Source organism: Entelurus aequoreus, linkage group LG18, assembly GCF_033978785.1.
Source record: "Entelurus aequoreus isolate RoL-2023_Sb linkage group LG18, RoL_Eaeq_v1.1, whole genome shotgun sequence".
NCBI lineage: Eukaryota > Metazoa > Chordata > Actinopteri > Syngnathiformes > Syngnathidae > Entelurus > Entelurus aequoreus.
Genome location: NC_084748.1, coordinates 1,777,548 through 1,804,448, shown reverse-complemented (window position 1 = coordinate 1,804,448; position 26,901 = coordinate 1,777,548). Strand labels below are relative to the sequence as shown.

At 34.8% G+C, this 26,901-nt stretch overlaps 1 protein-coding gene across 2 annotated transcripts in view; it reads left to right on the top strand.

Annotated features, from left to right (window-relative positions):
• Nucleotides 1–14,153, top strand: part of ugt8 (UDP glycosyltransferase 8) — a 44,731-nt gene extending 30,578 nt beyond the window's left edge. Inside the window, exon 6 of one of the 2 annotated variants that reach the window (XM_062026252.1) lies at nucleotides 11,531–14,153. In XM_062026252.1, coding sequence (XP_061882236.1) covers nucleotides 11,531–11,888 — 358 coding nt within the window. In that variant the 3' untranslated portion in view covers nucleotides 11,889–14,153. Of the gene's footprint in view, nucleotides 1–5,491; nucleotides 5,630–11,530 lie in introns of those variants that run through there. The other variant, XM_062026253.1, reaches the window with a different exon arrangement.
• Nucleotides 14,154–26,901: the final 12,748 nt, after the last annotated feature.

The window sequence follows — 26,901 nt, the reverse complement described above, 5'->3', positions numbered from 1 at the left end:
TTATTCTAAAGGGTAATAGTTCAAGTGTACACACACCAGGTAGGGTAGTACAATGTTGTTCTTACATTATAACGTCCTAATGAATATTTATTGTAGTTTTATTTACCCTTTTTATATATATTTTTGCATTTTATTTGTACTTAATATTTGTGTATTTTGAAGTAAACCATTTTTTTTTTACATATACAAATGTAGTATATAGAGTACAATGTTTGTGTGTGTATATATATATATATATATATATGTATGTGTATATATATATATATATATATATATATATATATATATATATATACACATACATATATATATACACATACATATATACACACACATATATATATATATATATATATACATATATATATATATATATATATACATATATATATATATATATATATATATATATATATATATATATATATACACACACACATATATATATACACACATATATGCACACACATATATACATACTGTATATGCACACATATATATACATGTACACACATATATATATACATATATATATACATATATATATATACTGTGTATACATATATATATATATACATACATACATACATACATATATATATATATATACATACATACATACATACATATATATATACATACATATGTATATATATATATATATATATATATATACATATGTATGTATATATATATATATATATATATATATATATATATATACTGTATATATATATATACATACATACATATATATGTATATATACTGTATGTATATATATATATATATACTGTATATATATATATATACATACATACATATATATGTATATATACTGTATGTATATATATATATATATATATATATATATGTATGTATGTGTGGGAAAAAATCACAAGACTATTTAATCTGTACAGGCCTGTTTCATGAGGGTTTCCTCAATCGTCAGGAGATTTACCACGGTATCGAGCACTATTTTTTTTGGATAATCTAATTAAGACATATATATATATATATATATATATATATATATATATATATATATATATATATATATATATATATATATATATATATATATATATATATATATATATATATATATATATATATATATATGTGTGTGTACGTATGTATGTGTGTGTACGTATGTATGTATGTATATATGTGTTACTTTTAGAGGTGTAACGGTACACAAAAATTTTGGTTCGGTACGTACCTCGGTTTAGAGGTCACGGTTCGGTTCATTTTCCGTACTGTTAGAAAACAACAAAATATAAATGTTTTGATTATTTATTTACCAAATTTGTAAAGAATGGCTTTATCCTTTTAACATTGGGAACACTATAATAATTCTGCCCACGTTAATCAACATTAAACTGCCTCAAGTTGTTGCTCAGATTAAAAAAATGACAACACTTTTCTTCTACATACCGTAATTTCCGGACTATAAGCCGCACCTGACTATAAGCCGCACCAGCTAAATTTAGGGGAAAATACAGATTGCTCCATATAGAAGCCGCACCCGACTATAAGCCGCAGGGTTTTGATGTGTAATTAGCGTAGTATATAGGGGTTCCTGCTACCACGGAGGGGATTGTCGGGACAGAGATGACTGTTTGGGAACGCAAAGCGTCCCATTTATTAACAATAAATCTTTCAATCATTCAATCAAACTTTCACATCTTTGACATGGCGAACAGCATTCGTGCAGAGTACAAATAAAACAACGGTGCAAAGTAATACAAAGTGCTCGCCTGTACGTTATCAAAATAACCAGCCTACCGGTATATGAAAAGTCAGTCTTTAATCATTGTGTCATCGTCTTCCTCCTGCGTACTAAAACCACCGAAATCCTCTTCGCCTGTGTCGGAGAAGAACAGGCCGTAAATAAGCCGCACCCTTGTATAAGCCGCAGGGACCAGAACGAGGGGAAAAAGTAGCGGCTTATAGTCCGGAAATTACGGTATAAAAAGTGCAACATTAAACAGTTTCAAGTCAACTCATCATGCTTCATTTATTACAGCATTTGGGAAGCCTGTAGTGGCTTTTTATTATGTAAATTTTATATTTTTATCAACATGTGACAGCAGGGACCCTGCCATTCAAAACTAGGATGCTCCATTACTAATGATTCATGTAACTATAGCTGAAAAAATAGTACAATAGCAACAGGAGAGACTATTCATCCCTGAACACCATGGAGTTCATGTAGGCTTTATGATGCACTTACATTATTATATCAACTATCAGAGACAGAAACTCTTCATTTAACATATTGTCCTTTTTTGCTGCTTCAACACAGCTCAATCAACACAGAAAAAGGTACAGTGAAATAACAGACAGACAGGGCTTTGCTGTCCGTAACACACACACACCGCAAAATGAGCTAACGTTACGCTAAAAGCTAATTATCCTTCACTTCAAGCCAGGATTGCGAGCGAGCTGAGCTGCCGTTTGTTTCTAGAAGGTCAACGGGCTCATAGTGATGTTACTAGTCGTTGACTATTATAATTTGGGGAGTGTGCTGCCTGATGCTTACCTGCTAAACACCTATCTGCTAACCCCACCGCAGAAGCACTGACTACATGCGCTCTGAATACACACTGCTGATTGGCTGTTACCGCTCTGTGTGTAACCAATCAGATGGTTGTGTGGGTGTGACAATGCTGGGTGTTGTGTAGAGGACTGACAGAGACAGGCAGAAGGAAGCGGAGCAGCTTGTTAAGACTTTAGCTTAGGCGGCTACTTAATATGTTCGTGTGGAAACTCGTTCGGTACACCTCCGAACCGAACCGAAACCGCCATACCGAAACGGTTCAATACAAATACACGTACCGTTACACCCCTAATTACTTTACATGCAGTCAGCATTCGGCCCTCGACCAAATTGTTTTAGCTCAAAGTGGCCCCCAAGTCAAAAAGGTTGGACACTCCTGTTCTAGAATATTTATGAGTAGCCAGCGTGAAGGTATATTTTTGACGTGACGGATTGTAAACGGAGGTCACAAAATAGAAGGTATATTACCTGAGGGGGCGTGGCCACATGAAACTATTTTTGAGTTCTTTGCATACATGTTTTAGAATGTTACATTTTCAGTGATTATAATTAGGGATGTCCGATAATGGCTTTTTGCCGATATCCGATATTCCGATATTGTCCAACTCTTTAATTACCGATACCGATATCAACTGATATATGCAGTCGTGGAATTAACACATTATTATGCCTAATTTGGACAACCAGGTATGGTGAAGATAAGGTACTTTTTAAAAAAATTAGTAAAATAAGATAAATAAATCTAAAACATTTTCTCGAATAAAAAAGAAAGTAAAACAATATGAAAACAGTTACATAGAAACTAGTAATGAATGAAAATAAGTAAAATGAAGTGTTAAAGGTTAGTACTATTAGTGGAGCAGCAGCACGCACAATCATGTGTGCTTACGGACTGTATCCCTTGCAGACTGTATTGATATATATTGATATATAATGTAGGAAGCAGAATATTAATAATAGAAAGAAACAACCCTTTTGTGTGAATGAGTGTAAATGGGGGAGGGAGGTTTTTTGGGTTGGTGCACTAATTGTAAGTGTATCTTGTGTTTTTTATGTGGATTTAATAAAAAAACAAAAAACAATAACAAAACCCGATACCGATAATAAAAAAACCGATACCGATAATTTCTGATATAACATTTTAACGCATATATCGGCCGATAATATGGGCAGGCCGATATTATCGGACATCTCTAATTATAATGTTCTAAATCAGGGGTGTCCAAACTTTTTCTACTGAGGGCCGCACAAGGAAAAATGAAAGCCTGCGGGGGCCATTTTGATAGTTTTCATTTTCAAATCATAACAAAATATATGGATTTCTTTTTTTTTTTTTACCTTTAGGGCTCCCGGGGACCATAAAGTGTCTAAGTCATTAAAATGTTAAAAACAAGTCAAATTATTATTATTATTTTTTATTTAACGCTTACAGTAAATCTCTACAGTATATCAACTTCAGGTTGATATAAAATTTAAAAAAACAAAAAGGTTTTATGCCTTTTCTGTCAAGACAACTTTGTTTTTTATAGTAAAAGTGAAATATGCAGTATTTCCTCCACTGCCCAAAACCTTCAGAAAGCAATGTTTGATGTGAAGTAAATAGAGCCTTAAAAACATCAATAATGCAAGACACCATTGATATTAATTTATTGTTATTTTTGAGTAATCACAGTGAAAAGATCAATAAAATCCCATTAAATATATTTAGGATGCAAAAGGTGCCCCACTCAAAGTGATACATTTGTATTAGGTTTTTTTTTAACTTTCAACACTTAAATTACGAGATCAACTTCAGATACATCTGTCCATTTTACCTTTGAACTATTATTTTGTTTGTTTTATGCTCTTTTGTCAAAGAAAACGTTGATGTTTTTGTATGGCAACCACACAATATATGCAATATTTTCCACATAAAACATTTTAAAGTGAAATATTTGAAATAATTGGAGCCTTGAATAGGTCAATAATTCATTATAACATTGATTGTTTTGTTTTTTTAAGCAATGGCAAAAAAAGAAAAATGAAGATAGACAAAAGAAAAAAAGCATCCTGCATGGCAGCTTTGTGTCAACATTGCAACTTTTCCTACTTAAAGGTCTACTGAAATGATTTTTTAAAATTTAAACGGGAATAGCAGATCCATTCTATGTGTCATACTTGATCATTTCGCGATATTGCCATATTTTTGCTGAAAGGATTTAGTAGAGAAAATCGACGATAAATTTCGCAACTTTTGCTCGCTGATAAAAAAAAGCCTTGCCTGTAGCGGAAGTAGCGTGACGTCACAGGAGCTAGTATTCCTCACAATTCCCCGTTGTTTACAATGGAGCGAGAGAGATTCGGACCGAGAAAGTGATGATTACCCCATTAATTTGAGCGAGGATGAAAGATTCGTGGATGAGGAACGTTAGAGTGACGGACTAGAATGCAGTGAAATACATGTTTTTATTCGCTCTGACCGTAACTTAGGTACAAGCTGGCTCATTGGATTCCACACTCTCTCCTTTTTCTATTGTGGATCACGGATTTGTATTTTAAACCACCTGGGATACTATATCCTCTTGAAAATGAGAGTCGAGAACGCAAAATGGACATTCAGTGCCTTTTATCTCCACGACAATACATCGGCGAAACGCTTTAGCTACGAGCTAACGTGATAGCATCGTGCTTTAACTGCATATAGAAACAAAAGAAATAAACCCCTGACCGGAAGTATAGATAGAAAATCAACAATACTATTAAACCATGGACATGTAAATACACGGTTAATGCTTTCCAGCCTGGCGAAGGTTAACAATGCTGTGCTAACGACGCCATTGAAGCTAACTTAGCAACCGGACCTCACAGAGCTATGCTAAAAACATTAGCTCTCCACCTACGCCAGCCAGCCCTCATCTGCTCATCAACACCCGTGCTCACCTGCGTTCCAGTGATCAGCAGAAGGACGAAGGACTTCACCCGATGCGTTTGGCGGCCCGGAGACGTAGGAAGTCAAGGTGAGGTCGGCGGCTAGCGCGGCTAGCGCTCCAACAAAGTCCTCCTGGTTGTGTTGCTGTAGTCCGCTGCTAATACACCGATCCCACCTACAACTGTCTTCTTTGCAGCCTTCATTGTTCATTAAACAAATTGCAAAAGATGTCCAAAATACTGTGGAATTATGCAATGAAAACAGAGCTTTTTGTATAGGATTCTACGGGGTACCATAACTTCCTTTACTCGGACTTCGTCACGCGCATACGTCATCATACCGCGATGTTTCAGCCGGATATTTCCCGGGAAGTTTTAAAAGTCACTTTATAAGTTAACCCGGCCGTATTGGCATGTGTTGCAATGTTAAGATTTCATCATTGATATATAAACTATCAGACTGCGTGGTCGCTAGTAGTGGCTTTCAGTAGGCCTTTAATGTTTATTTTTGCAAGAGCATTTCCAGAATGTGTGGCGGGCCGGTAAACAATTAGCTGCGGGCCGCACTTTGGACACCCCTGTTCTAAATGATCTACTGAAAGATGTGTGGTACATTACATGTGACATGTACGTGTCTAAAAGAGGTTGGAAGATGACAATACATGTAAAGTAAAATATAGTGCAGGAAATGTAGTCTTGATTTTCTAAATCTTCTTTAGGGGTTTGTGTGGCAATATTCCTCTTTTATTCTAACTTTTCTTCTACTTCTTCTCAAAGAGTCCTCACATGCCTGTAAAGTGAGCTTTGTCAAATGTGGTCATAAAACAAGTGAAACTTCAATATTTGTTTCCCAAACTATGCACACCTGTGTGTGCAGAAAGCATACTTTCTTAGATTTGTACAACTCGTGTTGTTTTTGGGGCTAAGATTGCAAAGAACACTCGAAACATTGATACAATAAAATCATCTTCAAATCACAAGCTGACAAAAAAAAGCCTCAAATCGTCGCAACTTGGTGAAAAAGCTGCTGAAAAATGTCTGTAAATTCCTGGAGTAGATTATAAAGTTCATGAGACACAATAATCCTGCTGCTCTGTATTAAATATAAAACCTCTATTGGATAGAAAAGGAGTGGTGTGTGCGTTCCTTGCCTGAAGTTGCCATTAGAGCGGAGAGCATCTTTAAAGGCCTACTGAAATGAATTTTTTTTATTTAAACGGGAATAGCAGATCCATTCTATGTGTCATACTTGATCATTTTGCGATATTGCCATATTTTTGCTGAAAGGATTTAGTAGAGAACAACGTCGATAAAGTTCGCAACTTTTGGTCTCTGATAAAAAAACCCTTGCCTGTAGCGGAAGTAGCGTGACGTTGTCAGTTGTTCACTCCCTCATATTTTACTATTGTTTTCAACGCAGCTAGAGCGATTCGGACCATTACCCCATTAATTTGAGCGAGGATGAAAGATTTGTGGACGAGGAACGTTAGAGTGACGGACTAGAATGCAGTGAAATACATATTTTTATTCGCTCTGACTGTAACTTAGGTAGAAGCTGGCTCATTGGATTCCACACTCTCTCCTTTTTCTATTGTGGATCACGGATTTGTATTTTAAACCACCTGGGATACTATATCCTCTTGAAAATGAGAGTCCAGAACGCGAAATGGACATTCAGTGCCTTTTATCTCCACGACAATACATCGGTGAAACGCTTTAGCTACGAGCTAACGTGATAGCATCGTGCTTTAACTGCATATAGAAACAAAAAAAATAAACCCCTGACTGGAAGGATAGATAGAAAATCAACAATACTATTAAACCGTGGACATGTAAATACACGGTTAATGCTTTCCAGCCTGGCGAAGGTTAACAATGCTGTGCTAACGACGCCATTGAAGCTAACTTAGCAACCGGACCGCACAGAGCTATGCTAAAAACATTAGCTCTCCACCTACGCCAGCCAGCCCTCATCTGCTCATCAACACCCGTGCTCACCTGCGTTCCAGCGATCGGCGGAAGGACGAAGGACTTCACCCGATGCGTTTGGCGGCCCGGAGACGTAGGAAGTCAAGGTGAGGTCGCCGGCTAGCGCGTCTGCTCTCCAACAAAGTCCTCCTGGTTGTGTTGCTGTAGTCCGCTGCTAATACACCGATCCCACCTACAACTGTCTTCTTTGCAGCCTTCATTGTTCATTAAACAAATTGCAAAAGGTGTCCTGAATACTGTGGAATTATGAAATGAAAACAGAGCTTTTTGTATAGGATTCTACGGGGTACCATAACTTCCGTTAAACTGACTTCGTCACGCGCATACGTCATCATACCGCGATGTTTCAGACGGATATTTCCCGGGAAATTTAAAATGTCACTTTATAAGTTAACCCGGCCGTATTGGCATGTGTTGCAATGTTAAGATTTCATCATTGATATATAAACTATCAGACTGCGTGGTCGCTAGTAGTGGCTTTCAGTAGGCCTTTAAAGACAGCAGTAGCTGACCTTTATGACTCTTTGAAGTTTTATGACCTCATTACATCCTACATGTGAGAACATCACCATGTCACATCATAAAGATAGCAAGTGCAAACATCTGATTTCCACTGCCACTGAAAAGTCAAGTATTTGTCCTCTGCACACTAATCTATGACACCCAAACTAAAACTTATTTGTTCTGTAGGCTGCAATGCAACTCTGAGTCAAGCAAGTGTTGTTTGTTCCATTTTTGTGAAGAGGACAGGAAGTCCATCCACCACTTTGTTCAACAAAACACCAAAAACATTAGTAAAAAATCTTCTGTCTCCAAAAAACTGCTCATTTTCTGTTGTCCAAACCAGGCCAGAACCAACTCTTGTTATTTATGCTATCAACATTAGCCGCTCTCTCGTACCTGCGCTAACACCCATGACACCTAGCCAGTGATGCGTTCATGGCCACACAAAAAGTCAGACAACTCCAACATGACACATTTATGCTATCAACATTAGCCGTTCTCTCGTACCTGCGCTAACACCCATGACACCTAGCCAGTGATGCGTTCATGGCCACACAAAAAGTCAGACAACTCCAACATGACACATTTATGCTATCACATTAGCCGCTCTCTCGTACCTGCGCTAACACCCATGACACCTAGCCAGTGATGCGTTCATGGCCACACAAAAAGTCAGACAACTCCAACATGACACATTTATGCTATCAACATTAGCCGCTCTGTTGTACCTGCGCTAGCACTCATGATCTATTAAAAATCCAATGTTACATAACATGTGACATGTAAGTGTCTAAAAGACAGCCAAAAGAGGTTGGAAGATGAGAATAAATCTAAAGGTAAAATATAGTGCAGGAAATGTAGTCTTGATTTTCAAAATGGCAGCACTTTGTGCTGATAAAAATGTTCCTCTTTTTGTTCCCATCCCCAATGTTTACATCTCATTGTGCAACATGTGAATGTTGTAAGGGGAACTAAATGTGATCTTTAAAAGGGGTACAAACCCTTTCCAAAGTTGGACACCCACACAGATATACTAAACAAGATTTTTGTCTTGGTTATTTTCATTGTAAGAGGGCCAAATCACTTCTATTAGAAAGGAAATGACGGATTATTATAATAAAACATTGAACGTGTTAAATAACAAGTTCAATGTTTTTTTGCCTGCATCTCATTGTGCAACATGTGAAGGTTTTAAGGGGAACTAAATGTAATTTCTGAAAGGGGTACACATTATTTCCAAAGTAGTACCCCCACCTAGACATACAATTCTAGTACATAGTTCATGTAAAACACCATTTTTTGTTGTTATTTTCATTGTATCACTTATATTAGAAAATAATCTGATGAAAATGTGATTATTATGAGCGACCCCGAAGGGAATAAGCGGTAGAAAATGGATGGATGGATGGACATTTAATGTGTTATTAAATCAGGTATGGCCACAGAGTGAATGTTCAGGGAGTTTTTACCTTTGCTCACCAAACTAGAGGATTAGAACTTTGTGTTCAAGTTCAACCTTTAAAAGCTTTCCTGGATGACATGCGGACAATAACTTTGCTTTTGTATACAAATATTGGGGTCTTTTATTAAGAGATTTTTAAGTATGCAAGCCAGTAATCACCTGTGAGTAATACCCATTAATCCAAATTCCAATAATCTGATGAAATATAATCTATATTTCTATGTACTTCTGTATGTAAATATAATCTATATTTCTATGTACTTCTGGATGTAAATATAATCTATATTTCTATGTACTTCTGTTTGTAAATATAATCTATATTTATATGTACTTCTGGATGTAAATATAATCTATATTTATATGTACTTCTGGATGTACATATAATCTATATTTATATGTACTTCTGTATGTAAATATAATCTATATTTCTATGTACTTCTGTTTGTAAATATAATCTATATTTCTATGTAAGGACTAGCTGTGTTATAACACTGAGTGACTCATTTTAATTGGCGGTAAAGTTCTTGGATAAACAAATGAATGTACCGGTAGTTACCTACTGAAGTAGTTCTCACCAAACCGGTTCCAAGTTGTCAAAGATTGAGTGACTTGACACTGACTTCCTGTCAATGATGAACATTACTTCTCATAACTCAACTATCAATATTTTGCTTTGAGAATGGATATTAGAGCAGGGGGTCAAACTCAATAACTCCCCGCTGATGTTTCGCTGAATTTACTGAGGAATTTGTGAAACTGAAAAAGTACAAAAACAATGTAATTGAAAGTTAATAAAACTAACACAGACCTTGTTAGCATATTAGCTACTGCTAACTTCATTACATTACAATAGCAATGCATGGAAACACTCCTACTGACATCACATGTGGTATGAATTGTTTTAGTTATGTTGTAAAACTTCACTTGTAAAAATCCATATGAGTAAAAACGGCATGTACGACTTAGAAGACGGACTTGTACTTCCGGTTCAAAGCTCTAAACAGAAGAGCACTTGTCCAAAAGATGGCGCCATAGCACAAACAATAACACACCTTTTCAGTCTCTCTGCTGGTGTGTGTTTTTTAACTATTTATATTATGGCCGTCAGCCAAGAAATCTAGCAGCACTTTTTTCTAAGCCGCAGGGTACAAAGCGTAGGAAAAAGGTAGCGGCTAATAGTCCGGAATTTACATGAAATCCATAAAATTGAGTTGTTATTTGACCAATTGTCCCAGGAGATTTAAATATTTAGAAATGCAAATGTGATTGTTCCTGATAGACACACCTAATGATGTTTTACTCATCATAAACACCAGATGTTTATTATTCCTCTCTAAGTAACTTGTCCAGATGTTTACTGACGTGTATTATTCCTCTTTAAGTAACTTGTCCAGATGTTTACTGACATATATTATTCCTCTTTAAGTACCTTGTCCAGATGTTTACTGACATATATTATTCCTCTTTAAGTAACTTCTCCAGATGTTTACTGATGTATATTATTCCTCTTTAAGTAACTTGTCCAGATGTTTACTGACTTATATTATTCCTCTTTAAGTAACTTGTCCAGATGTTTACTGACATATATTATTCCTTTTTAAGTAACTTGTCCAGATGTTTACTGACATATATTATTTCTCTTTAAGTAACATGTCCAGATGTTTTCTGACGTTTATTATTCCTCTTTAAGTAACTTGTCCAGATGTTTACTGACATATATTATTCCTCTTTAAGTAACATGTCCAGATGTTTGACGTTTATTATTCCTCTTTAAACAACTTTTCCATATGTTTACTGACGTATATTATTAGTGTGTAAATAACTTTACCAGATGTTTACTGACGTATATTATTCCTCTTTAATTAACTTGTCCAGATGTTTACTGACGTATATTATTCCTCTTTAAGTAACTTGTCCAGATGTTTACTGACATATATTATTCCTCTTTAAGTAACATGTCCAGATGTTTTCTGACGTTTATTATTCCTGTTTAAATAAGTTTTCCAGATGTTTACTGACGTATATTATTGGTCATTTCCTGCAAAGGGACATGGGCTCCAAATGAGGGGCCTCCTTGACGACTGTCTAACATGTGTGGCCCCTGCAGGTACCGCCAGCGAGCCGTGGTTCTGTCCAACATCCACAAGGACCAGCCGGAGCCGCCCGTGTCCAGAGTGGTCTACTGGATCAACTACATCCTGCGCCACAACGGCACCCAACACCTGCGTGCCGCCGTCTACGACATCTCCCTCTACCAGTACTTCCTGCTGGACGTCATCTTGGTGGTGGGGGCCGCCCTGGCCTTCGCCAACTTCACCTTGAGGCGTTTAGGAGTGTTACTGCGGGCGACGTGGGGGGGGCGGTGCCACGCCCAGCAACTCTGCAGGCCGGAGGGCAACTCTGCCAACGGGCACTGCCACTGCATGGCCAACGGCTCCTTGGAGGACCACAAGAAGGTCAATTGATGTTCTCACCAGGTCTTTGCTCTACGTCACCAAGTGTGTGTGTGTGTGTGTGTGTGTGTGTGTGTGTGTGTGTGTGTGTGTGTGTGTGTGTTGGAGCAGTGAGGATGAAGCATGTCTTCCTGACCTCCTCGCGGGGGAATGACGATGAAGACACGCGAACCTTTGGCAATATTTTAACTTTTCATCCTTTTTCTTGTCTTCCTAAAATGTAACTGAAGCTATTTATTACTGTACACACCTTTTAATGATGGACATGATTCTAATTTATTGAATGAATTTGTGGACACACACACAGTGTTTGGTAATGTACATCCCTCTTATGGCCTCTTCATTAGGTACATGTCTGATCTACTTTCCATTTCACTCAATTCTTCTCTCTGAAGTCAGCTGACCAGCACCAACTACTTTACACACCATCTAGATGATCTATATCTGCTCTACATGTACTTTACACACCATCTAGATGATCTATATCTGCTCTACATGTACTTTACACACCATATAGTAGATGTAGATGATCTATATCTGCTCTACATGTACTTTAAAAAAGACACTTCTCTGTTTGCCTTATTTGTATTTGACTTTATTAAATGTTTGGGTATATCGGGTGTTTGAGCGGAACATGAGGTGACAGAAAGAAGGAGAGTACATTGTGGGGACAAGACGGGGAAAAGGCAAAAACAAAATATATATGAATATATATATTTATAAATATATTTTGTCACTCGATCACTTATTTAAAGAAATATATATGCATATACTGTATATGTATACAATTTATATATATATTTATGTATACATATGTATATGTATATTCATCCACGTATTTTCTACCGCTTATATATGTGTATATATGTATATGTATATATAGGGATGATGTTCGAAATCGGTTCTCCCGGTTGTTCAATAAGAAAAGAACCGATTCCATGGACTCGTTTCCCTTTTTGAGAACCGGTTTCCGTTATCGAGGCCACTATAGTAAAGAAAAAGAGTTGGTTCTTGATTCGAATCCCTGGAAACGAATCCCTTCCCACATACAGGAAATGCCCTGTGGGACGGCAATGTTATGCCCATTTGATTGTAGCCTCTTACTGACACCTTGTGGCGATATGAAAATACTACGCGTCATTAGTTTGGGCACATCCGGGTTGAGACAATTGAGAAGTAGACAAGTTGTGTTAGCTCCTACAAGCCTTGGAAAAGATAAGTGTAAGTAAACTGTTTAACTTGTTTATGTAACTCAATATTAAGGTGGAAAGTGGTTAAGTTTGATACTAAGATGTTTATTGAAAAATGATTTTTGTGCACTGTTTCAATGGATGTTTTGAGGACTTAAAATGGCTGCCGGTCGTGTATTTCCACCATCCAAATAGTTTCAACACTCAGAAGTATTTGTTTGATGATAGTACTGTATATTTGTGTGAAGCTAATATTTACATATTGTGTATTACATTTCAGTATGTTCATTGAATCACATAACTTATACATTTGTCATTGTGTGTATTTCAGTTTTAAAAAATTAAAAATAACAGTCCAGTGCAAGACAAAAGTAAAGATAGGAAAAGACAAAGCAAGATCAACAACAATAAAGAGCCTAAATGGATGAATCTGCTTTGGATTGTTTGTTAGCTGTCTGCCAAGATGTATAAGCTCAACACGTATAGTGAGGGCAGAACAGGCAATATGCAATTATTGCCAGGCTTCGCTCTCATGTAAGGGGGGAAGAATTGTTGATTGATGACTGTGGTGTTCTTAGTGTCATAGTGTGTGTACTTAGTATGTTCCAATAGCAGCAGAAGTGCACTTTTTGGAGAGCTGTATTATTTTCAGTTTTGTGCCCAAGGCACTGATTTTATTTAACATTGTATTATTATTTATACACCTATAGTGATCACAGAGACAGGTTGTTTTTGTGTTACTGTATATATTTGTTTTTCTGAAAAATCCCACTTAATACTTTGGGTAACAACAGTCAATATTTTTTTTTTTTTTTTTAGGGAGGTAACGTCAATATATATATATATTTTTCTTATAAAATAAAAGTAAGCTTTTGTTAAACCAAATATTGTGTTTTTTTCCATATGCAACAACCTATCGAAAGGAGAATCGATAACGAATCGGTTTGATATGACGATTCGATAATGGGCTCGAACTCGATAATTTCTTATCAAACATCATCCCTATGTATATATATATATATATATATATACATACACACGTTTTTTCTTCTTTTTTCTGTCACCTCCAGTCCAGCTGCACGAAACACACCCAATGTATGTATATATATATATATATATATATATATATATATATATATATATATATATATATATATATATATATATATATATATATATATATATATATACATACATATATATACATATATATACACATATATATACATATACGTGTATGTGTATATATATGTATGTATATGTATATACATATATGTGTATATATATATGTATATGTATGCAAACATATACACACACACACACACACATACACATATATATATATATATATATATATATATATATATATATATATATATATATATATGAATGTATGTATGTATGTATGTATGTATGTATGTATATATATATATATATGAGGGTGTGCTCACTTTGTGTATATTATTTTTGTGTACTAAATGCTGCAAAACAGCCTTGAATATATTTGTATCAAAGAAAGTCTTGTACTGTACATTACTGAAGACCCTTTGGCCCTGTGAGCTGCAAGGACCCCTGCCTGATACTTGAATGGTCACATGGGCTATGAGCAGGTGTGCAGGGACACAACATTGTAATATTTATTGTTTGATCTGCTTATTAGTCCAGTGTTAATGTTGTAATAGTTCAGCTATCTCTTCATGTCCGTCACATAACCTTTCTTTTGTTTAGGTGGAAGATGAATCTCTTCTGCATTTCATGCTACTTTTGACTTTTAGAGAGCAGCTTTCACCTTCATTTCAGTTTCTGGGTCCTCAATAAAGACAAACACTCATGTTAAATAAATGTGTAGTAAATAAAGACAAACACTCATGTTAAATAAATGTGTAGTAAATAAAGACAAACACTCATGTTAAATAAATGTGTAGTAAATAAAGACAAACACTCATGTTAAATAAATGTGTAGTAAATAAAGACAAATATTAATGTTAAATAAATGTGTCGTCATTAAAGACAAACACTCATGTTAAATAAATGTGTAGTAAATAAAGACAAACACTCATGTTAAGTAAATGTGTAGTAAATAAAGACAAACACTCATGTTAAATAAATGTGTAGTAAATAAAGACAAACACTCATGTTAAATAAATGTGTAGTAAATAAAGACAAATATTAATGTTAAATAAATGTGTCGTCATTAAAGACAAACACTCATGTTAAATAAATGTGTAGTAAATAAAGACAAACACTCATGTTAAGTAAATGTGTAGTAAATAAAAACAAATATTAATGTTAAATAAATGCGTAGTAAATAAAGACAAATATTAATGTTAAATAAATGTGTAGTAAATAAAGACAAATAATGTCAAATAAACGTGTAGTAAAAAGACAAATATTAATGTTAAATAAATGTGTAGTAAATAAAGACAAATATTAATGTTAAATAAATGTGTAGTAAATAAAGACAAATATTAATGTTAAATAAATGTGTAGTAAATAAAGACAAACACTCATGTTAAATAAATGTGTCGTCATTAAAGACAAATATTAATGTTAAATAAATGTGTAGTAAATAAAGACAAATATTAATGGTAAATAAATGTGTAGAAAATAAAGACAAATATTAATGTTAAATAAATGTGTCGTCATTAAAGACAAATATTAATGTTAAATAAATGTGTAGTAAATAAAGACAAATATTAATGTTAAATAAATGTGTAGTAAATAAAGACAAATATTAATGTTAAATAAATGTGTAGTAAATAAAGACAAATATTAATGTTAAATAAATGTGTAGTAAATAAAGACAAATATTAATGGTAAATAAATGTGTAGTAAATAAAGACAAATATTAATGTTAAATAAATGTGTAGTAAATAAAGACAAATATTAATGGTAAATAAATGTGTAGTAAATAAAGACAAACACTCATGTTAAATAAATGTGTCGTCATTAAAGACAAACACTCATGTTAAATAAATGTGTCGTCATTAAAGACAAATATTAATGTTAAATAAATGTGTAGTAAATAAAGACAAATATTAATGTTAAATAAATGTGTAGTAAATAAAGACAAATAATGTCAAATAAATGTGTAGTAAATAAAGACAAATATTAATGTTAAATAAATGTGTAGTAAATAAAGACAAATATTAATGTTAAATAAATGTGTAGTAAATAAAGACAAACACTCATGTTAAATAAATGTGTCGTCATTAAAGACAAATATTAATGTTAAATAAATGTGTAGTAAATAAAGACAAATATTAATGTTAAATAAATGTGTAGTAAATAAAGACAAATATTAATGTTAAATAAATGTGTAGTAAATAAAGACAAATATTAATGTTAAATAAATGTGTAGTAAATAAAGACAAATATTAATGGTAAATAAATGTGTAGTAAATAAAGACAAATATTAATGTTAAATAAATGTGTAGTAAATAAAGACAAATATTAATGGTAAATAAATGTGTAGAAAATAAAGACAAATATTAATGTTAAATAAATGTGTAGTAAATAAAGACAAATATTGTTAAAAAATAAATGTGTAGTAAATAAAGACAAATATTAATGTTAAATAAAGACAAATATTTATGTTAATTAAGAATGTTCTCTTTGCATAAATTACATTGGCTTTTTTTCATGGTTAAAAAAAAATAAAAAATCAGTTGCACCCCCTATGGTTGTGATTTTTTGGCGACACCTAGTGGTCCCAATAATTCATCAAATTAAAACCATGGTGCAGAAAGTGGAATGATGTGGACACGTTTGTTACTGGATACTTTTAACTATGATACTTCTTTAGATTGACAAATGTGAGCTTTTTGGACGCCAATGTTGTTCATGTCACGTATGGCTAGCTTGGGTGCTACTGTGCGCTTAGCTGTTGTGTAGCTGCTACCTCCATATGTTTAGCTTTTGTAAAGGACTCGACACAAATATCCGAAAAGACCGACCTTGTGTGCTTTTTGGAGGACATTGGGAGGCTAACTGCCAATCACAGATTTTAGACGCAAATATAGTCCGATACTGATGTGGTACCGATATCAGACCTTCACATCCTCCCGAGAAGCAGCATATTTTCCAGTAGCAAAGTGTGGAGCTGTTAGCAGGCTGCAAGGTATCAGATGGTATCATCATGTCAGGTATCGGGCCGCACACAGATAGAGTTATCTACAACGCTGAGTGAAGGCCAGGTAACTAAACACCTCAACTCAATTATTCATACACGGGTTTCTTTTACACGCTTCCAAGCCAGGAGGGGGAGGAGTCTCACTGTCATGTGGGCGTGTCCAAACCCTTTACAGCCGGGCCCGCAGAATGAAAATTTAAGTTAGCATGCTAAGATTTTATTTTATTATTTATTTATTTTTTTAGCTCATTTTGCAACCGAACACCTTGGGATCATAAAACTTGGTTCTTGACACAAGCTAACTGTTAGCATGCAAACGTGTTTAGCTAATTCTACGTCATATGACGTGGTACTTGACACATGCTAATTGTTAGCATTTAAGTTCAGCAGTCGCACGTTATTTCATTCAAAATTGCGTATTTTATTTGTTTGTGTTATCTGGAATGTTTTCATTTAGTCTTTGCAACATTAGCACGTTAGCATTTAAGTTTAGCAGTCGCACGTTATTTCATTCAAAATTGCGTATTTTATTTGTTTGTGTTATCTGGAATGTTTTCATTTAGTCTTTGCAACATTAGCACGTTAGCATTTAAGTTTAGCAGTCGCACGTTATTTCATTCAGAATTGCGTATTTTATTTGTTTGTGTTATCTGGAATGTTTTCATTTAGTCTTTGCAACATTAGCACGTTAGCATTTAAGTTTAGCAGTCGCACGTTATTTCATTCAAAATTGCGTATTTTATTTGTTTGTGTTATCTGGAATGTTTTCATTTAGTCTTTGCAACAAACTTCTTCCAGCCAGGGCCACGTAAATAAAACTGGAATGAAATTAGCATGCTAAGTTGTTTGTTTTTTTGCCAATTTTGCAAGCAAACACCTCAGAATAACACAAGTTGACTCACATTAATTTTTTGTAGCCAGTTTTACATGCGTAAGCTTCATAGCCCTATGGCATGATACTTGACACATGCTAACTGTTAGCATGCTGACATCAGCATTTAAGTCTTTCACATTTCAGCATTTACACCCAATTTCTTCCAAAACTGCATATTGTAAAGTTGTGTGTACTCTTCTAATATGGGATGTTTTTATTTTGTCTTCAGAATGTGTCACAGTCCAATAAAAACAAAGAAATGGCCCTAGGGCCGCACTCTGCTCAGCCATGATGTAATAACTCTCACTCAAAGATGAAAAGCAACATGACTCTGCAGGGGGTCCTGTTCATCAAGCAAACATGTTTAACAACTGGGCGTGTGTGTGTGCGCCTTTGGCACACACACACACACACACACACACACACACACACACACACACACACACACACACACACACACACACACACACACACACACACACACACACACACACACACACACACACACACACACACACACACACACACACACACACACACACACACACACACACGTTTGAAGATGCTAATGAACGCTGCAAGATAAGGTGGGGCATGTGCACACACATCAACGTCTTGAAGTTAAACATTATTATTATCCTGCCTTCCTTAAGCACACTTGTACACGAAGGCAGTAAGTTCAACACCTTCCGCTCATCAAAACTCTGAACACCAGGTTGACTGATGGAGGCCAGGTTTATTGACAATTGCAAGGGTGAAACTGTAAGACACATACATTGTAAATGTAAATGCATGAATTAAATGAACTTAATAATGTCATATCACAGACTACAGATTATCAAGTATTCTATTTGAATTAAATCTAAGTTTAACTTTATCACACACCACTGTATGTGTTGTTATGATTAATAATACCAGTGACAGGTGAGCTTTCTACTGTTTTAAAGGCCTACTGAAAGCCACTACTAGCGACCACGCAGTCTGATAGTTTATATATCAATGATGAAATCTTAACATTGCAACACATGCCAATACGGCCGGGTTAACTTATAAAGTGACATTTTACATTTCCCGGGAAATATCCGGCTGAAACATCGCGGTATGATGACGTATGCGCGTGACGAAGTCTGAGTAACGGAAGTTATGGTAGCTTACCACCACCAGGTGTGAATGAATGATGGGTTTTTAACATGTAAAGCGACTTTGGGTACTTAGAAAAGCACTATATAAATCCCAGGTACTATTATTATTATTATTATTATGGTACCCCGTAGAATCCTATACAAAAAGCTCTGTTTTCATTTCATAATTCCACAGTATTCTGGACATCTTTTGCAATTTTTTTAATGAACAATGAAGGCTGCAAAGAAGACAGTTGTAGGTGGGATCAGTGTATTAGCAGCGGACTACAGCAACACAACCAGGAGGACTTTGTTGGAGCGCTAGCCGCGCTAGCCTCGCTAGCCGCCGACTTCACCTTGACTTCCTACGTCTCCGGGCCGCCAAACGCATCGGGTAAAGTCCTTCGTCCTTCTGCTGATTGCTGGAACGCAGGTGAGCACGGGTGTTGATGAGCAAATGAGGGCTGGCTGGCGTAGGTGGAGAGCTAATGTTTTTAGCATAGCTCTGTGCAGTCTGGTTGCTAAGTTAGCTTCAATGGCGTCGTTAGCACAGCATTGTTAACCTTCGCCAGCCTGGAAAGCATTAACCGTGTATTTACATGTCCACGGTTTAATAGTATTGTTGATTTTCTATCTATACTTCCAGTCAGGGGTTTATTTCTTTTGTTTCTATATGCAGTTAAAGCACGATGCTATCACGTTAGCTCGTAGCTAAAGCATTTCGCCGATGTATTGTCTTGGAGATAAAAGGCACTGAATGTCCATTTGGCGTTCTCGACTCTCATTTTCAAGAGGATATAGTATCCGAGGTGGTTTAAAATACAAATCTGTGATCCACAATAGAAAAAGGAGAGAGTGTGGAATCCAATGAGCCAGCTTGTACCTAAGTTACGGTCAGAGCGAAAAAAGATACGTCCTGCACTGCCTCTCAAGTCCTTCACTGTAACGTTCCTCATCTACGAATCTTTCATCCTCGCTCAAATTAATGGGGTAATCGTCACTTTCTCGGTCCGAATCTCTCTCGCTCCATTGTAAACAACGGGGAATTGTGAGGAATACTAGCTCCTGTGACGTCACGCTACTTCCGCTACAGGCAAGGCTTTTTTTTATCAGCGAGCAAAAGTTGCGAACTTTATCGTCGATTTTCTGTACTAAATCCTTTCAGCAAAAATATGGCAATATCGCGAAATGATCAAGTATGACACATAGAATGGATCTGCTATTCCCGTTTAAATTAAAAAAAATCATTTCAGTAGGCCTTTAAATTGTCTTAAGTAACAGTACAACAAACGTCCACTAGATGGCGGCAGATGACAACAAATGAAAGTTAGCCGACATGAACAGGTAATGCAATCAGAGATCGTCTAACATCATAAAACACACACATTTCACAGCTAAATATGACTCATTGTGTACTATACACATTAAATATGAGTACATACCAACAATGCCACGAACAGCATAAGATGTGATAGTTGTTTGCTGAGAAACACGAGGAGTTGTGCGCACCTGTCTGAAGTCTTTCCGGAGTCTAAAACACGTGACCTATCTGCGTGTTTCTTAAAGGTACAGCGCACTTAACAGAACCATCTGAAATGACTCGGAAATAAACACACACTAAATAAAGTAATCTTAATAACTGAGGCAGAACAATTATTAATGTTATTATTATTATTATTATTATTTCTGGTTCAGTTTTATTGTATCCTTTCCATACTTTTTGAGCATGAGACTTTCATAATTATTTGTTGACAAAATACTACAAAATAATCCAGTGGAGGAAAACTTTTCTTTCGTATGTTGTTTAAAAATGTATTCATAATAAAGTTTCTCTAGCAGCTTTACTTGATCACACACACATACATACATACATACATACATACATACATACATATATATATATATATATATATATATATATATATATATATATATATATATATATATATATATATATATATATATATATATATATATATATATATATATATATATATATATATATATTTCATTTAGGCATATTTATATAATTTTTTTCTAGTGTAAAAAAAGAAAAAAAATTATATATATATATATATATAAATGTATATATGTATATACATTACATGTTTTTACTCATTTGCTTGCTTAAAGAAATAAAAAGTAACATGTATATACAGTATACATATAACTATTTATATATATATTTGTGTATACAAATATATATATATGTATATATGTATGGGTTTTACAGTATATATATATATATATATATATATATATATATATATATATATATATATATATATATGTACATTTCATTTAGCCATATTTATATAATTTTTTTCGAGTGCAAATTTTATATATATATATACATACGTACATATGTATGTATATAATACTTTATATAAATAATATATTATATAAATATGCAGAATCTACTACATGTGCTCCAGAAAGTTGTTTTAAGTTTTTTTAATTATAATTATCACCATGTCATATTTATCATCATAAGACAACCTTGACATTGATTCTCTTTTACAGCTTTTAGATATAATAATTATTATTATATAATAATATTAATAATAGTCATGTGCACAAGAGAGATCCGTTCACTCTTACATCCAGTAGAGGGCAGTATTAGTCCTTCACTCTTACATCCAGTAGACCAGGGGTGTCAAACGTACGGCCCGAGGGCCGGATCAGGCCCGCAAACAGGTTTTATCCGCCCCCCAGGATGAGTTTAAGTATAAAAATGAACCTTGAATTTTTGAATGAAATAAACTGCTGTTCTAAATGTGTCCACTAGATGTCGCAATAGCAATTCTTTGTATCTTTGTAAATGATGCTACATATGTAAAAACAAATAAACCACATGATGTTAGTGCACCAGTTGAGGAAAATGAGCAAACTACAAAAATAACATCCTATAATTTGAATTTGATATTATTTTTGTTATCTTCATAGATTGAAAATTAACACCAACGAGTTGACTGATGAACATTATCACATAATTTATGTAGAAAATATAAATAATGACAAATAAAGTATATATACTATTAACTGCAACAGTTAATTGTAAAGAACAAACAAACCCAACAACATTATGATTTGTACATTTTCAGATTGTGCTTGTTCTATTTTTAAACAAAGAAAACAACCTGAAGTTGTCTTTATTTTTAAGTTATCGTGCCGTGATTTTACCAGTCCGGCCCACTTGGGAGTACATTTTTCTCCATGTGGCCCCCGATCTAAAATGAGTTTGACACCCCTGCAGTAGACAGTATTAGTCCTTCACTCTTACATCCAGTAGAGGGCAGTATTAGTCCTTCACTCTTACATCAGTATTAGTCCTTCACTCTTACATCCAGTAGAGGGCAGTATTAGTCCTTCACTCTTACATCCAGTAGACCAGGGGTCACCAACGCGGTGCCCGCGGGCACCAGGTCGCCCGTAAGGACCAGATGAGTCGCCCGCGGGCCTGTTCTAAAAAAAAAAAAAAAAAAAAAAAAATTTTTTTTTTTTTTAATTGAATCTACATAGAAAAAACACAAGACACACTTTCAATCAGTGCATCAACCCAAACAACCTCCCCCATGCACACTCATCCACACCCACTCACACAAAAGGGGTTATTTCTTTCTGCTACCAATATTCTGGTTCCCACAACATAGACAACACATCTGCAAGGGACACAGTCCCTGAACACAACATAGACAACACATCTGCAAGGGACACAGTCCCTGAAGCACACATAATTGTATAGGCTGCTGGTCCACTAACATTTTCATTAATTACTATTTTTTATGTAATTATTTTTTATATTGTTTTACTTTCTTTTTTATCCAAGAAAATGTTTTTTATTTATGTATCTTATTTTATTTTATTTTTTAAAAAAGGGCCTTATCTTCAACAGACCAGGGGTCGTACTTATCAAGCTTCTTAGAGTGCCATTTTACACTTAAGTCCTGAGAATTTGCGAAATTTAGTCCTACTCTCAAACTTAAGAATAAAAGCTTTTCATCAACGTTCTTAAGTCTAAGAATCACTCCTACTCTCCACGATATTTAAGAGACCTTCAGAGGTGTCTTAAGTGGTTAGGAGTTGCCAGCAGGGGATGGCACTGAGGCGAGAGAGACGTGCGCAAACATTCAGGGAGCGGAACGATGTTCTGGATTTGTTTGATGACGAGCAGCTGATCAAACGGTATCGTTTAGACAGAGCGGGTATTATTTTTGTCACAGATTTAATACTTTTCGATTCCATGTTGATTTCTGCATGTGGCTGCAGTGGGCTAGTATATATAGAGCCACCCAAACCAGTTTCAAATTAGTTGCCTAATTAATGTATTGGAAAGAAAATGTTATGACAGTAGCGTATGTGTGTGGCCGTGAGGTGAGTGACGTCAGTGAGTGTGTGGGCGACAGAAGAGAGGGAGCGGTAGCGTGAGTGCCGGCGGGGACTAGTTTGTTTTGTATTATTTTGTAGTTTATTGTCAAAATATACACTCCCATTGTCCACTTAAATATTTCCAAGATATTTCTTTATTCTTAGACAACGGATTCCCTTCCGTGATTGGTCATTTCTATGGACACAGAAATGACGTCACCTAAAATTGCGTTTACGGCACATAGTAATGTCGTAATTCAGCTCTGAGTGTGACACTTAAGATTCAGTCCTACACTTCGCTGAAAGTGTGAGTAAGACGCTTGATAACTAACTTTTAAGTGCAGCTTTCAGCGAAGAATTTATTTACTCTTAAGTCAACTCTTAGCAGACTTCTTAGGAGTAATTCTGAGAAGCTTGATAAGTACGGCCCCAGGTTGTCAATGAAATTAGATTTGTTTAAAGGGTTTTTTAAACCAGGCCCAGTCCAGATAATGTCCAAGTCGGACTTAGCAACACACACCTTCATTCATGTACACAGAAAAAAATTAGGGAACACAACAGATTGCATATAATTTATAAACAAAATTACATTTTCAAAATAAGCATTTATGTACAGTCCAGATTATGTCCAGGTCACTCAAATTAGGGAACACAACAACAGATATCATATAATCTATAAACATAATTATACTTTCAAAATAAGCCTTTGAGGACTTCTCATCTTTTTTTTTAATGTTTTTTGGCATCATTATCGTTTTCAACCATGTAACTTTCTAAAGTTAGAAAATACTGAATAAATGTTTTAGAGAGAGTAATACTAAGTGAATATCTGTTTTTGGCCTTAAAAATAAACATTTTACCGAGTACTATAATTAAATTGACTAAATCATGATTGTCAATGAACTCTCCTAAAATAACAGAAACCACATTAAGCTTCATAAACAAACCAATCCTTAAACACATTTTTTCAACTTCCACCCAAAACAAAGACACAATATGACAATACCAAAACAAATGCAGGGTGGATTCAGGCTCCTGACAACAAAATCGGCAATCATCTGACTCTGTCATATTCCATAATTTTAACATTTTCCCTGTGGGTAAGAAGTTATAAATAATTTTAATTTGAAAATAACAATTTTGCACATCGATAGTGGTTTTATAGATTAGTTTGAATATGGCATCCCATGGCAACGGGCAGTCAAAAAAGTCCTCCCATTTTCCATTTGTGTTGTATGAGGCAGCCTTCAAAGATTTCTTTATTAAATAAAAATTATATATTTTTCTATTTATTTTAGTTCCTTTTTGCCAACTAGAATTTCTTATTAGAGGTTTACAAACTAATAATTTAGTAGTTCCATAATTAATTATTTGTTTCCATCTTTTCCCAATTACTCCAGTTAGTTGATCAAATGAAAAGCTTGAGCAAGCATCACCATACATAGCTCTAAATTCATCATACTTCATCATTTTACCATTCTCATTGATAATATCATTGACAAAAATGATTCCTCTTTCAAACATATTTTTCCAAAAGAAAGGCTTTCCATCTATTACAATATTAGAGTTCATCCATATTAACTGCTGCAAAATATCGTCTCTTTTTTCTGGCACATCAAATTGAAAACACCACTATGAGTGGATTGTTTCCTTTATGAACCCCGCCATGTTTCCCAGCAGACTCTCTGGGAGGGGATCACTTGTAAAAAAGGATACAATTTCTTTTGATACAGTACATGTTTTTTGTCCAACAGGACATTTGTGTACCACTCAATGTTTAAATACATCTTTGGAACAATTGATGCTTTTAAAGACAGACACATAGCTTCAAGGTTGAGAAGTTTCAAGCCCCCATATTCATACTCTTTGTACAAAACCTTTCTTTTAATCTTTTCTGGTTTGCCGTTCCAGACAAAATCGAAGACCCTCCGCTCATAAATCTTAAAAAAGTTTTGTGATGGAGCTGGTAATGACAAAAACAAATAAATAAATCGAGGAATAATTAACGAGTTGGCAATAGACATTTTACCATAGAAGGTTAGGGATTTCCCTTTCCATAATTGCATAATTTTGTCCAGCTTTCTTAGTCGATTATCATAATTTACTGAGCCTAGATCTTCCAGATTTTCTGGGACAACAACACTAAGTATGTTAACTTGTCCATCTGCCCACAAAACAGGCACTTTGCATTCCATTCGAAAGGACGTTCCCTTTGGATTTCCGATCCTTAACATTTTACATTTATCATAATTAAGTTTAAGGCCAGATTGCTGTGAAAATATGTCCAAAAGATTAAGAAGGTTCCGCAAGCAATGAGGAAAAATCTTATCTTTGTGAATCAGCCTTTTCCGACATGAACTTCACCAAGAAAAAACATAGAACACGCCTCACTGATGCACATCTGCAAGACTCACTCAGAGTTGCAGTGTCAAGTTACACACCAGAGTACAACACACTAGTTAACAGCATGCAATGCCAGGCTTCCCACTAACTGACAAAGAAACAGATAACAGATTTGGTGTCCAGTTCAAAGTGTGACATGATTTAAAAATTTGAGAGTTTACTTTTGTATTTTACATGAGTTATTATTTGTACAAACATGGTGCAAAGTAATTCATGATTTGTTAAAAAATGTTAGTGGCTAGCTAGTTAAAATGGGATATTGTGATTTCACAAGACTGTCTTAGAAGTGATCATTTGAAAATGTTCAATTTGAAAAATGTGCACTTAGAGAAAATATAAAAATAAAGTGTTGCATATTGATATTTATCTGTTTCTATATATATTTATTGTGAGAAATCATTAAGATGATCAGTGTTTCCACAAAGATAAATATCATTAATTATTAATAATAACAGAGTTAAAGGTAAATTGAGCAAATTGGCTACTTCTGGCAATTTATTTAAGTGTGTATCAAACTGGTAGCCCTTCGCATTAATCACTACCCAAGAAGTAGCCCTTGGTTTCAAAAAGGTTGGTGACCCCTGCAGTAGACAGTATTAGTCCTTCACTCTTACATCAGTATTAGTCCTTCACTCTTACATCCAGTAGAGGGCAGTATTAGTCCTTCACTCTTACATCCAGTAGAGGGCAGTATTAGTCCTTCACTCTTACATCAGTATTAGTCCTTCACTCTTACATCCAGTAGAGGGCAGTATTAGTCCTTCACTCTTACATCCAGTAGAGGGCAGTATTAGTCCTTCACTCTTACATCAGTATTAGTCCTTCACTCTTACATCCAGTAGAGGGCAGTATTAGTCCTTCACTCTTACATCAGTATTAGTCCTTCACTCTTACATCAGTATTAGTCCTTCACTCTTACATCAGTATTAGTCCTTCA